General features: G+C 28.3%; 5 protein-coding genes across 5 annotated transcripts; 1 reads left to right on the top strand and 4 right to left on the bottom strand.

Moving 5' to 3' along the window:
- Nucleotides 1–1,876: 1,876 nt before the first annotated feature.
- On the bottom strand, nt 1,877–2,674 carry OCT59_027061 (uncharacterized protein; the record flags this gene model as incomplete). The annotated part of the gene is made up of 1 exon (XM_066136687.1): nt 1,877–2,674. One exon carries the CDS (start codon nt 2,672–2,674, stop codon nt 1,877–1,879), a length of 798 nt encoding a protein of 265 aa, XP_065993151.1.
- A 969-nt stretch (nt 2,675–3,643) lies between these two features.
- Nucleotides 3,644–4,167, bottom strand: OCT59_027062 (uncharacterized protein; the record flags this gene model as incomplete). Its single annotated transcript, XM_066136688.1, has 2 exons — nt 3,644–3,658; nt 3,736–4,167. The coding sequence occupies 2 exons, from the start codon at nt 4,165–4,167 to the stop codon at nt 3,644–3,646; spliced, it is 447 nt and encodes a 148-aa protein (XP_065993152.1).
- Nucleotides 4,168–5,501: 1,334 nt separating this feature from the next.
- On the top strand, nt 5,502–5,993 carry OCT59_027063 (uncharacterized protein; the record flags this gene model as incomplete). Its single annotated transcript, XM_066136689.1, has 2 exons — nt 5,502–5,852; nt 5,925–5,993. The coding sequence occupies 2 exons, from the start codon at nt 5,502–5,504 to the stop codon at nt 5,991–5,993; spliced, it is 420 nt and encodes a 139-aa protein (XP_065993153.1).
- Nucleotides 5,994–6,530: 537 nt separating this feature from the next.
- OCT59_027064 (uncharacterized protein) lies at nt 6,531–6,806 on the bottom strand (the record flags this gene model as incomplete). Its single annotated transcript, XM_066136690.1, has 1 exon — nt 6,531–6,806. The coding sequence occupies one exon, from the start codon at nt 6,804–6,806 to the stop codon at nt 6,531–6,533; it is 276 nt and encodes a 91-aa protein (XP_065993154.1).
- Nucleotides 6,807–7,769: 963 nt separating this feature from the next.
- On the bottom strand, nt 7,770–10,084 carry OCT59_027065 (uncharacterized protein; the record flags this gene model as incomplete). The annotated part of the gene is made up of 2 exons (XM_025320964.2): nt 7,770–7,780; nt 7,864–10,084. 2 exons carry the CDS (start codon nt 10,082–10,084, stop codon nt 7,770–7,772), a joined length of 2,232 nt encoding a protein of 743 aa, XP_025170144.2.
- Nucleotides 10,085–14,869: the final 4,785 nt, after the last annotated feature.

The following is a 14,869-nucleotide window of genomic DNA, read 5'->3' on the forward strand; positions in this document are numbered from 1 at the left end:
ATATATATTAAAATGACTTCGAATAAACATTTTTTACTAACATTATCTTACTTTACCATGGATATTTCCTCTACAAAACGGAGTGGTGCACCATTAACCGACAATGAAAAGTTGATGGTTATTAATGTTTACAATTATTTTTCGGGGGCTAACTCTAAAAAGGAGGATCATCAGAAGGTCACACTACGCAAGCATGTTGCTGAGGTGTTGGGCATAGGGGAATGTACAGTTGCGCGGGTGGTGTCAGACTGGAAGAGTCGTGGTGACAATACTTTTACACCACATAAAACCCTCGGACGACCTAAATTACAACCTGACGAAAACCTTTCAGAAATTTTGCGCACAAAAATTTTAAATGCTAATAAAACTGCTGAGCAACTTTCTACACATACCTTACAACAATTTCTTGCTGAAAAGGGATATGACTTGTCTAGGTGGAAGCTTTTTTGAATATTACACAAGTTGGGCTTTTATTATGGTCAAGGAGAGCGTAGAAATCTTCTTCATGAGTCACCAAACAATGTTGCCTTCCGTAGCCGTTATTTACGTTTTCGTTTTGCCAATTTAGAAGGCCAAAATGATGTTCCAAGTCGTCCAGAAGTTTTTCTTGATGAATCATATTGTCATTTGCATCACAATACTCGCAATACATGGGTTCCTCATCATGGTGTTGTTTTAGCACCTGGTCATGGTCCGTTAGTGGTAATTTTTGGAGCAATTATTGTATTCCGAAATGGATCTTCCAACAAGCTGGATGGTGAACTTGTTCCTAACTCTGTTCATATTTGGGACCCAACAATTAAACCTCCAAGTAACAGAGGAAGAAGGAGAAATAATGCTGAAGAATGGAATGATATTCCTGATGTTGTTAAAGAAGCAAATATTGTCCCTAACCAAATAGATTATCACGGAAATTTTACTGCAGAAATTTTTGAAAACCTTTTTTCAACTCTTTGCAAAACACTTCAAGAAAAATATGGGTCTGTATGTATTCACATGGATGGGGCAAGCTATCACAAACGAAGAGTTGAAAGTATTCCAACTTCGAGTACAAAAAAGCAAGAAATTATTGATTGGTTACATGCACATAATATTGCTTTTTCTGATGAATTAAGAAAACCAGAACTTTTGGAGCTAGTTCGAATGAACAAAGAAAAGGTCCCATTTGCTTGTGTTAAAATTGCAGAACAGTATGAACATGAAATTAATTTTACCCCTCCTTACCATTGCGAACTGCAACCTATTGAAGGTGTTTGGTCAGTTGTAAAGGGTGAAGTTGCACGTTCAGGCCCACATCCAAACCTTTTATCTGTTAGAAATACACTACTAAATGCATTTAAAGAAAAAATTTCTTCAAAAGTTATTGTGGGACTTTGGAGAAGAGCACTTAAAAACGCTAAGGAATATTTTGAGTCTGACGAAAACATATAATTTACTTATTTATTTATTTATTTTATTACTGAAAGAGTGTTAAAACCCAGGCTATTACAAATAGAAGAGGAAAGAGTTCGAAAAGACTTAAGACTAATATATGTGTATAGACCTTTGTTCGTCATCCCCTACGGGACCCCACTCTTCGATCTGTACTATTTGATAAAGTAGGACTACGCTAATAAATCAAATGGGAACTATAAAGAATCCATCTGAGAGACTAGCGGCTATCTAAAAAACAATCAAAATAGAAAAAAATAATGATCCGTATTTTCCTTTCAACCAAGGTTGCCACCTGTGAATACTGTAAGAGGTGGAGTGGTTCACACTATTTTGAGTTGTGTTATGCATATGATAACAAAAAAGAACAGAAATGTAGCTATAACTACTGGATAAAGGTATCGTACTCCTAATAATGAGAATACTAATATATATAATATATAAATTAAATGGTCTTCGAATTTGAAGGTCCTGGGGCCAGGGAGTCATTGGTAATAGCTGGCGTAGGACGTAGTCGTTTCATCTTATGATTCAGAAATGGCAAATAATGATAATCATTATGAGCGTTGTCCCATTTATTCGGGCAGTTTTCAAACTCAGCTGTGTCATCAGATACCGCGGCTACTATGTGTGTAGGGAATCGCATCGCTCCTTGGGTTTGGAGTCTATTATTTTTGAGGAATTTAGTAAGATGTTTATCTAAAGTTGCGTTACTAAAACCATATTCGTGATTTTCTTTTCTCTTTGCCAAATATTTAGGTATGCGAGTATGGAAATTATCAGATGCCTCAGTTAAAGATTTAATGGTATTGAACCGAGAATAATAGTGTTTGGGAGTAGTTCCATAATAAGCTGATTCTTTGCGTAGGGCAGTCGCCTTAAGTTTTTCCAGGCTTTCTGTTTGAGCTTTTTCTACAATATGAGTCGGTACATAATTTCCAATGACTTGTGAACGGTAAATAGGACGTCTTGGGATATATTTCCCTTTTCTATCATAATGTGCTGTTTTATCCTCTTCTGGGTAGAAAGATTCATCAAAGTTATACATATAGGTGAACCATTCACGAGATCCAGGAACAACATAACGATCGTTCACATATATTGGATCCTTTGGTATGATATCATGATATTTTGAAGGTATGAACATATCCGGGATTGGGTTATAATCAGCAGGTGGTGCCAAAGGTGCTGTAGGCACTTGACTGAGTTTAGTCATGATTTGTTTCTTGTGATTTGCGTCCATAGTGAAAAAAGGAACCAAGAACGGATAGTCGTCAGCGGTAGGGTCATATGAGGATGTTTGTACAGTAAATGTCGAACAGGTACTTTGACATATTGAGATTTCAAAAATAAAAAATGATATTTGCGCGCTATCGCCAAATAATCTTGATTTTTAGCTTTGCGATTGGAAGGTAATCGCATCTTATTAAATACACGACGGCAAGTGCGTTTAAAATGTATTTCTTGTTGCTTTTGAGTGCGTAAGTTAGGACTCAAATCATATTTGAAGTTAGACAAAGACTTACGATACATATGTCTATTGCCTCGTTTGGTGATAGAAAGAGAATCTCTAGCATGAATATTGCTGTCATACGAAATACCCAGTCGTCTAGAGGTAATACGTTTGGTTTTACCATCAAGCCATCTGTAATATAATAAATTGGCATGAGAAGCCTTAGTATTAGCAAAATCTTTTGGTATAATTGCCGGATTTTGTGCATTTTTTTGTTTAATATTGTTGAAACATTGTGTTCTTGCAAAAATATGTTGATGAGTGACGCATGCGCATCTATGTTGCGACATGACAAAGGGGGTAGGAATACCACATTGTGTGTCTTTGTGAAAGTGTTCAGGATCATTAACATGAGGGCAAGGTATATATATGCCAAAGTAAAAGCGACGTTTCTTATAAGTAAAATTAAAAAAAGTCTTTGTAGAATAATTTCTATTAGCTGTACTATTAGCACGTGATTTGATGATCTTAATTCTATCCAATAATTTGTTACGGAGGAAATTAAAATATTTATCTTGTACACGACGATGAAGAACTCTTTGTGATGAAAAAAAATGCGTAAGCATGCAGCTGATTTGATATTTGTTGTTAGAGAACGAACTTGTGTTATTATAACTAATCGGTTTAGTGTTCATATGATAATCATTCGTGTGTATCTTCAAATGAATTTCATTGGTGTTTTGATTATGATCAGCAAGCTCAAAAAAGAAACTCCTAGATCGGCGGATTTCATAAATCTTGTTATAACCGGAACGTTTTGGCGTAGTCACGTGAAATTTTTTCAGGGAGACCAAGAGGGTAGTTTTTTTCCCAGCGGTGAGTGAATTTTCTGAAAGAGGCGCAGTAGCCAAAGGAGGCGAAGGAGTAATGTCCTGTATGGGACTTAAAGGAGTGTTGCAAACAGGAGGTATATCATTTCTTAGTGTGTCAAGAACTTCTATATCGGCATTTAAATTAGCCTCTAATAGTTGTTCAAAATAGTCTTCGTCATCATAGTAATCTTCCGTTTCATTGTCTTCAAGATGAAGAGTTGAGTACGTATAAGGATAAATATCGTCAATATCAAGGGAAAGAATATCCTTAGCAGAAAGTACTGTTGGCCGCTCAGTATTAACTAATATGTCATCTGAGCCAGTTTCAGGTGGTGTAGAGTCACCGAGTTGAGGATACGAATGTTGTGAAGTGGAAGACCAGTCTATTTCAATAAAAGGTGTGGAAGACATATTCCTTTATAATATAGGATATTGAAGGACTAAAAACCTCGTATAAGACTGAGGCGCCCGTATGGGCCTCTCCCCCTTTAGAGTTTCAAATAGAAACTAAAAAAAAAGAAAAAAAACTTGCACTAAATTACTGCGGAAAATTAACAAAACGTAAAAAAGGGGAAAGAGTTTTTTTTCATATCAACATATAATTTACCGATGACGAATTTGATGCTTATAGTAGTTCCGATGATGATCACGTGATTTGACGTAATATTTATATCATATCTTTCCCAATATATACTGATAATATTTATTAAATAAAAAAAGAAAATTACATAATAAAATTTTTTTTATCGATGCAATATCTGAGGTATCAATCTTTTTGCAACGGCCCATATCGGAGAATTTAATGAATTAATATAAAATTAATAAGTTATAGCACAAAATTAATAACACAAATTAATATACAATATGTGCCACAAATTTATTAAATTTGATTCCATTAAATTTCTAAATTGTGCTATAAAATTACAAAATTTATTATATCTTTGCTGCGAAATTAATGATATGAGATTTATAAATAATGCTTAATCACTATTTATATTAGAATAATATTTCGATTTTTGCAAAAAGAATATATATCACATTTTTGGAATAATGCTAGCTTGTGTTTCATTATGAAACTTTTCGTATGTTGACAAGTGACAACGTCAATCAAATGATCGGCAAATTCGTGAGATGTCACCCAAGATCTATAAAATTTAAGTAAAAAATTTCACAAAATCAATCACATGATGATATTATAATTAATAAAAATAAGCAAATTTTATTACTTTATATATTAGCTGTATATTAGTAACTATGAAAATAATACCTACTTTATTTAATTTCTACAGTTAAAATATAAATATTTAATTATTGATAAAAAAAATCAATATAAATTGAATATTTTCACATAAATGTAATATATTTACTCAAGTCAAAAAGGCCAGAGTTTCAGAGTTAGGGTAGTTTTATCATAATTCTAATGTAGTGACTTTGTTATTCAATATTTCAATGTGATTTAAGTGAGATTTTTCAAATATTAAAGAGGTCTTTATTAATTCACAAACATATATTATGTATGATGCAAGGTATCATATGCATTTATTATTTAAAAAAAAAATTGCATGAAGAACTACAAAAAATTTAACCAGAAAAATCTTTGTTTCGAATAATTCTTGTGGAATGATCGACATCGATAACGGAATAATGCTAAGAAGCTCCATTACGTAATGCTTACATAAGTGATTATATTATTATGACATAATTTATTATAAATATTTGAAAAAAATTTTGAGCTTTGAAAAACAATGTCTTCCCAAAATATACCTTTGATGGCAAATAATATTCTGAAATATTTAGAAATTAATTTTAATGGATGTACTAGTGGAAATGAAAAAATTGATGATTTCATTCAAGAAAGGCAATTAATAATTATTAACTATGATGATATAGTGCTTGAATGGATACCTTACGATCAGTTTAATGAAATTAAAGAGACAGGCAAAAATGGTCTTATAACAGTATATTTAGCAATATGGAAGGATGGTCCATTGTATAAGCAGGACAGTTTGAGCAATTATACAAGAGATTCAAATAAAAAAGTTGCACTAAAATGTTTACATAATTCACAAGAATCCATTGATTCTTTAATAAATGAGGTATAAAATTTCTTTAAATGTTTAAATACTTTTTTAATTAATATATTTATAATTTCTTTTATTTATATTTAGGCTAAAAAATATCCAATAAAACATAAAGCATTTCAAGCATTGTATGACAACAAAGATGATTTAAATTGACAAGAAATTAAAGGAAATTATACAATACGATTACAGTTAAATAGTTATTTAAGCACAATATAATAAATTTTTACACAAAATTTAGACAAAGTTAGATAAAAAAATACAAATATCAGACATTTCGTTTTTATAGGGATTGGCCAAATATAATTTCACCAACTAACTATTTGTTTACAATAAATATAGTTTATCAATCTTAATTAAAAAGAAAATAGAAATAAGTAATAATCCAAGTGTTTTAAAAGATGGCATCAATGATACAACTTCAATAAATGAATTTTATGATTATATTTTAAGAAACCATAGTCTATGAAATAAAATTATAATATTTTTTTAAATAAATAATACTGGTAAGTTTTTAATCTTAAAGTATGGATATGAATATTAAACATAACATATTTCAAATAAAAATAAAAAGTATAATAAAGATTATTTTGATAATTATTATATCTGTATTTAAATATTTATTTTATAGTAAAAATTGAAATATAATACCTGACAAATAGTCCAACAAATAAAGAATAAATAACAGAATTATTAAATTTTAACTATACATTCAAAACAATCAGACTTTTCTTGAACTAAGATTTCACTAAGCTTACGACTTGTATAATATGCTTGTGTATGAGATTGTATAATAGAAGCATTTGCTTGCTCTTGTACTAAAGTTTTGTTTGCTTCTATAAATTCTAACATATCATCTTCTGATTGATTATCAATATTAGGTACTTCATATTTATAATTTCCATCCCTGTTTATTTCATAATATTCATTAATACATCTAACCCACTCAGATATAATATCTTCGAGCATTGTTATGGTTGGTCTATTGGAAGGATCTGAATCCCAACATTTTTTTATTAAATCTATATAACATTTTGGAGTATTTTCAACAATTTCAGGGCGTTTCCCTTCACAGACACTCAAAATAAGGTGATGATCATGTGCTACACGACTAAATGGAGGAATACCTGATGTAAATTCCCACATTATCATTGAAAAACTATAAATATCACTTGCTGGTGTATAGGGTTTTCGTCTTAATGTTTCAGGTGCCATATAAGGTAAAACTCCATAAATTTCTTTAATTTTATCGTCAGAATCTTGTAAATCATTTATAGGTTTACATAATCCTAAATCAATAATAAATAACTCATTGTAATTATCTGATATTAAAATATTACCATCATGAAAATCACCATGAGTTAAATTTGATTCATGAATAACTTTGAGCCCTAATACAATTTTTTTCAATAATCGTAACTTTTCTTGCCATTTAAATTTAATTATATCAGATAAACATTTTCTTAAACTTCCTTTTTTTGCATAACTCATTACTATTATATAATTTAAATTATTTGGATCTTGGGTACATCCAAAAAATTGAATAAATTTTGAAAATGATTTTTTCTGACAATTATAATGATATTTCCACTGTATAAATGATAAAAAAATTAATTTTTGCAAAAAGAAAAAAAAATTGTCAATAAATATAAACAATATACCTCATTCAGAAATTTACTATCTAAATTTGATGAATTATTAAGTGTTTTAAGAATAACTTCATAGCTTAATTGCCTATTCCATTGTTGTTTATCAAAATTCCAACTAAAAATAGGTCCATCTAACCAGATAGCTTTATGAATTTCACTAAATCCTCCTTTATCATAATAATTAATATTTGACAATTTATTATAGGGTATCCATTCTAAAATTTCATAACTATTTTTGGCATTTAGTTGTGCTTCTTGAATAAATTTATCAATAAATTCATTTTTACTGGTCCACTTTGAAAAATCAAGTTGAAATTGTTTGGTATTACATTGTTGACACCACTGGTAATTAGTATATAGCTGTTTGCATATATTACATAATTCAACTTCATTTTTAAAATCTATTTTGTTAATTTCTATTGCTTTTTGATGCCAATAAAAGGCCTTTTCTAAATTCTTTTCTGTTCCTTCTCCATTTACATAACATAAGGCTAAATTATGTATTGAATTAGTGAAACCATTTTCTGCTGCTTTTTGAAACCAATAAAAGGCCTTTTCTAAATTCTTTTCTGTTCCTTCTCCATTTACATAACATAAGGCTAAATTATGCATTGAATTAGTAAAACCATTTTCTGCTGCTTTTTGATACCAATAAAAGGCTTTTTCTAAATTCTTTTCTGTTCCTTCTCCATTCTCATAACATAAAGCTAAATCATGCATTGAATTAATAAAACCATTTTCTTCTGCTTTTTGAAACCAATAGAAGGCTTTTTCTAAATTCTTTTCTGTTCCTTTCCCATTTACATAACACATCGCTAAATAATGCATTGAATTAGTGAAACCATTTTCTGCTGATTTTTGATACCAATAAAAGGCTTTTTCTAAATTTTTTTCTGTTCCTTCTCCATTTCTATAAAATACGGCTAAATCAAACATAGCTTTTTCATCTTCATTTTCTGCTGCTTTTTGATACCAATAAAAGGCTTTTTCTAAATTCTTTTCTATTCCTTCTCCATTTCTATAACGTATGGCTAAATTATGCATTGAATCAGTGAAACCATTTTCTTCTGCTTTTTGATACCAATAAAAGGCCTTTTCTAAATTCTTTTTTGTTCCTTCTCCATTGCTATAACATATGGCTAAATTATGCATTGAATTAGTGAAACCATTTTCTGCTGCTTTTTGAAACCAATAAAAGGCTTTTTCTAAATTCTTTTCTGTTCCTTTTCCATTTACATAACATAAGGCCACAATATGCATGGAATTAGTGAAACCATTTTCTGCTGCTTTTTGAAACCAATAAAAGGCTTTTTCTAAATTCTTTTCTATTCCTTCTCCATTTACATAACATAATGCTAAATTATGCATTGAAACAGTGAAACCATTTTCTGCTGCTTTTTGATACCAATAAAAGGCTTTTTCTAAATTCTTTTCTGTTCCTTCTCCATTTTCATAACATATGGCTAAATTATTCATTGAAACAGTGAAACCATTTTCTGCTGCTTTTTGATACCAATAAAAGGCTTTTTCTAAATTCTTTTCTGTTCCTTCTCCATTTACATAACATAAGGTTAAACTATGCATTGAAACAGTGAAACCATTTTCTGCTGCTTTTTGATACCAATAAAAGGCTTTTTCTAAATTCTTTTCTATTCCTTCTCCATTTTTATAACATATGGCTAAATTATGCATTGCTTTTTTATCCCCATTTTTTGCTGCTTTTTGACACCAATAAAAGGCCTTTTCTAAATTCTTTTCTGTTCCTTTTCCATTTTCATAACATATGGCTAAATTATTCATTGAATTAGTGAAACCATTTTCTGCTGCTTTTCGAAACCAATAAAAGGCTTTTTCTAAATTCTTTTCTGTTCCTTCTCCATTTACATAACATAAGGCTAAATCATGCATTGAATTAGTAAAACCATTTACTTCTGCTTTTTGAAACCAATAAAAGGCTTTTTCTAAATTCTTTTCTGTTCCTTCTCCATTTACATAACATAAGGCTAAATTATGCATTGAATTAGTGAAACCATTTTCTGCTGCTTTTTGATACCAATAAAAGGCTTTTTCTAAATTCTTTTCTGTTCCTTCTTCATTTTCATAACATATGGCTAAATCAAACATAGCTTTTTCATCTCCATTTTCTGCTGCTTTTTGATACCAATAAAAGGATTTTTCTAAATCCTTTTCTGTTCCTTCTCCATTTTCATAACACATGGCTAAATTATGTATTGAATGCATACTACCGTTTTCTGCTGCTTTTTGATACCAATAAGAGGCCTTTTCCAAATCCTTTTCTGTTCCTTCTCCATTTTCATAACACATGGCTAAATTATACATTGAATCAGTGAAACCATTTTCTGCTGCTTTTTGATACCAATAAAAGGCTTTTTCTAAATTCTTTTCTGTTCCTTCTCCATTTACATAACATATGGCTAAATTATACATTGAATCAGTGAAACCATTTTCTGCTGATTTTTCTAAACAATTTATACATTCTTTACACCATAATTCTTCAGTAAAGGGTTTTTTGCAATATGAACAATTTTCGGTGTTTACTATATCAGTAACTGAGATATTAGAAAATTTGGTTTCCATTTTTTTTATTTTGATATTTTACTAAAAAAATTATTATTTTTCTAGAAAAATTTTTTATACAAAAATTTTCATAAATGAGTTACTAAAAGGAATACTAATAACCAAAAGTAGAAGTCACAATAAAAAAATTATTTTCGGGCCATAATTTTTCCGATACATTTACAATAAAAAATTTATTTTCGGGCCATAATTTTTCCGATACATTTACAATAAAAAAATTATTTTCGGGCCATAATTTTTCCGATGCACTGATCTTACAATAAAAAATATCTTTGGGTCATAATTTTTCCGATACATTGATCTGCGTTGAGAAATTCCTTCAAAAATACATAAAATTTGCCGTTCATGTGATTTAAATAAAAGGAAGTAATTGCATTTTCTTACAAAAAATGAATGTATAAAATACATTAAATTACTATTTATTATATTTATAAAAAAAAAAAATTATTTGTTAGTTTATAATTCTTTTTTGTTACAGTCTTAAAAATATCATTCGTTTATAACGAATATATAAATTCTAATATTATTTTGCGTTATTTTCTTATCAAGATTAAATTTAAGTTTTTATTCTATAATATATAAAAAAAAATTTGACACTATTTAAATTAAATAATCATTAAAAATAGTTTTATAATGACGATTTATATTTGTGTTTAAACACGGGTTTCCAAAGAAGAAAATTTCCTATGCTGATCATTTAATGTTGGACAGAATTAAATTTAACGGGAAAACAGAAGAAAACCAAAATCTGTTAAATAAGTCAAAATTGACACTAAAAACCAACTATGATGCTTTAAATAAACTTGCAGAACAGAAAAAAATACTCATGTCATATTATGTTCCTTTTAAAATTATATTTATTAAAATTTTTTTTTTATATAACTAGCCGTTAACCCATTGCTTTGCAACGGTATACATACATATAAAAAAAGCGTGACCTGTATGTAACAATTAATTCTGGCCGGAATTATGTGATCGGCGCAGAAATTTCCTTTTATGGAGTATTTGTGAAACCAAAATTCCCTATTTTTGTGGGAAGCAAAATTTCCTTTTTTGGATGTTGGTGTAACGTCACGTGATAAAGTGCCCAATAGGAGCGATGTTACGCAATTCAAATTTATTTATACAGGGTAGTCTAAACGTTACGGTTACACACAAAAACAATTATTATATAGTATAGATATAGATATAGATATAGATATAGATATAGATATAGATATAGATATAGATATAGATTTTTTTCTATAAAGTCACATAATACGAGAAATTTTCATTTACGTAAATTAGGTGTAACAAATTTTTGGGACCCAGTCACATTACCGACATTTAAATTACCGACAATGAAATTACTAACCTCTCAATTCCCAATAATTAAATTCAGTGATCATTTATGTTGAGAAAAAAATAATGTTTTTAAAGGCTAAATTTTTAAAGAAATTATACAAAAAAAAGTATAACAAAAATCATCTTATGCCAAAAACTTAAAAGAATCATATAGCTTAACATATTTTAAAAGCATAAAGGAGGAAAAGAAAAAAAATTGATTGATAGATATTCAGAAAATTATAAAAATTTGTTGCTTTCAATACTGTTTGTTTATTTGTGGTATTAATTTTCGAATTTATAATTATTTAGGATATTGCTAAATCTCACCAGTGGTGATTATCACTACCGGTGATTTCACCACTTAATTCTGGCCGAAAATTACAAATTGGCCAGAGTTAAAAAATACTGATCGCAAAATTTTAACTTAAATAATAAATATGTTAACAAATATTGATTTGATGTTAACCATGACAAATTTTAAAAATTTTTGCTAAAAAAAGTGAGTCTGGGTCAAATTATCGACAATCAAATTACCGAAGGGACAAACAAAGAGACAAATTACCGACAACCAAATTTTTTAGACTTTGATAAAAAATAATCAATGATGTAAATACAATATAAATAATACAATATGAACAATATAATTTAATATATTTATAATAAATTTTAACCACAATTAAAGCATTACTGCATTAATAGTTAATTCATAAATATTAAACAGAATAAATTAATAAATGTGTATAGTTGCGAAGTATGTTTTGTGTTTAATAAATTCTTTGATAATTTTGCTGTGCCAACCACCTATCTGTGTCGGTAATTTGATTGACGATAATTTAACCCTGTCGGTAACTACGAATTTTCACTCATATCGTCACACTTAGATTGTTTATATAAAAAAGTTCTGGTGCGAAGCAATGAAAATATAAACAAAGTAAATCATAAGCAAACCAAGTTATACTCTTTTTATGATATTCTTTTCTTTGTGCTTGCATCGCCTTAAGAAAATTTACCATGTGCATCATTTGCTTGCAATACAGTAATAATATATCCGCCGTTAATAATGAAAAACAGAATAGAAAATGAAATTGGTGAAAAGTACAAGTGGAATAGCTGTAGTATTTGAAGTAGTTGTGACTAGTGTGACAAATGGAGGAAGTGAAGTTAACCTCTCCTTTCTCAACTTGTGTACCTGAATGACAAAATGTCATTGATAGATTTTATTAAATCAAAAATAACTATAAATTCCCTAGAATTTTACTTATTTCCATATTTCCCTGCATGGTTAACATTTAAAAACAAATCAAGAAAATGAGATGTAGGAAACTAATAATAAATTGAATATTATTGTGTATTTATGTACAGTAGACTTAGTTGCTTTATTTAAAGCACATACGTAATCTATAATTTTCGGCTTGTTAGCGGGTCTCTTCCTTAGTATCCGAAGAATGCATGTGACGATATTCAGAATTCATAGTATACACTCAGCAGATCGGCAAATATAAACTATATTTTCTACTATTTCACGGAATACACCATGAAACTACCATGCTACCAACATACACGGATTCACATTTCACAAATCACAACAAAAAAAATAACTCACGTGATTTATAGAAATTCGATGAATGGGAACTGAAAATATTTTTTCCAATTTTCCAAAAGTTTAGAACTATTTAGATCTTCAATCCAAAAAAAGGTAAAGTTTAATTTCGGTTCAGTAAAATAGTTTACCCTTTTTATATATGGACTTGTAAATTTTTTTAAGCATAGAAATTTCTTTTTCTGAAAATGCCTCGTCAACTTATCTTTGATTGTCTTAATTGTGTATTTGAATATTTAGAATATGATAAAAATACTTTATTTCATTATAAAAGGAACGATTATTAAATTTTTTGTTAAAAAAAAAATAATGAAATCCAGTTAATGAACTAGCTATACTGTTTAATCTAACTCACTCAGAATTAGAATTTTACTTACAAAAAAACTACTCTTTATCTAACCATTTAGTTTCAGAAATTAACCTTTTTGGCTAATCTAAAATAACTCTTTTTTCACTAAATACTGTTTACCAGGTATTTATTATGTTCAAAAAATTATAACTTGTTAGTGCACCAAAGTTTCATGAAAGTTCTGTTAAAAACAATAAAATAAATAAAAACTCGTATTATTGCAAAATTTATTTTTATACGTGTTAAAAATTTTTTTTTTTAAAAAAAAAAGATAACTATTAACTAATTACTCGGGTTCTGACTCCGAGTCAAAAAAATTCTTAACCCATTTTACTTCATCCATGTATTACATACGTAGTAACTGAAACTGTTTAAATAAAAAAAAATATTTTTAGCCAATGTGTCTTCATTGATACCGACCATGTGACGTCGTGACGATCAATTTCTTACAATCAAAATATAAAAGTATTATTTAAACTCTTAATAATTTTTTTGTAGAATCATTGATATTGAAGAACAAGTTTTCATAATGCAAGTTGCTCTTTAACCTATTTATAAGCGATATGGTTGAAATTTTATTTCATATTTCTCTAAAAAATTAATAGATTTATAAGGTAAAAAAATTTTTTTTGCGTTTTTTTAACAATAGTAATTTTACAAGATCAAACAATGGTGATACGAAGATGCCATTGTTTAATTATGAGTTTATATATATATATATATATATATATATATTAGATAATCGTCTAATGAATTATTTATTAGCGTTAGATAATGTATGGAAATTATTAAAACTTTTTGGAAAATTATGCTAGGTAATTAACGTTAATTAAGAAATTTTATAGATTTTCATTATTTTTATTTGAATCTTTTTAACTTAATAATATTATAATATAATTTATTTAATCTTATATTTTAAAAATTTATATTTTTTTCCCAATATTTATTATGAAAAATTACAAATAAAAGTTTGATTACATTAAATTTTGATTCTTTATTTGATTTGTTTACGTGGATTGTGCATAATTTTTATAAAATTTCAAAATTTTACGTTCATGTATCTTTTTTCTCTTCAACTGTAATCATAACTGCAAGTTCTTGATTTATCATTCTATTAATAAATGTCATCAAACTCGAACTAATTTTTTTTACATTTTATTTTAAGAATATAATCAATAAATTTAGTATTTACTAGCTGTTGTCTGTTGCGTTGCAACAGGATTAATTTACTTCATTAACGTTAAGTATTTGTAAATATTTTTTTTTAGTGATGATTTTTTGATAAATATATTTACTTTTTCGAAAAAATTCACCATTTCGCTGATAACTATAAAATGATTTACAATTCATTGTAATAAATTATGTATGAGCACTTTACTAGATTGAATTGAGTCGAAATGTTTTTTAGCTAGCTTATCCAAAATTAAAGTGGAAGTAATAAAAAGAGATGCTATGAGATGAATTGATTATTAGACGATTGTGGTTAAGGTAAGGAGCTGTGAAGTTAAAG

This window comes from Rhizophagus irregularis, chromosome 7, assembly GCF_026210795.1.
Source record: "Rhizophagus irregularis chromosome 7, complete sequence".
Taxonomy (NCBI): Eukaryota; Fungi; Glomeromycota; class Glomeromycetes; order Glomerales; family Glomeraceae; genus Rhizophagus; species Rhizophagus irregularis.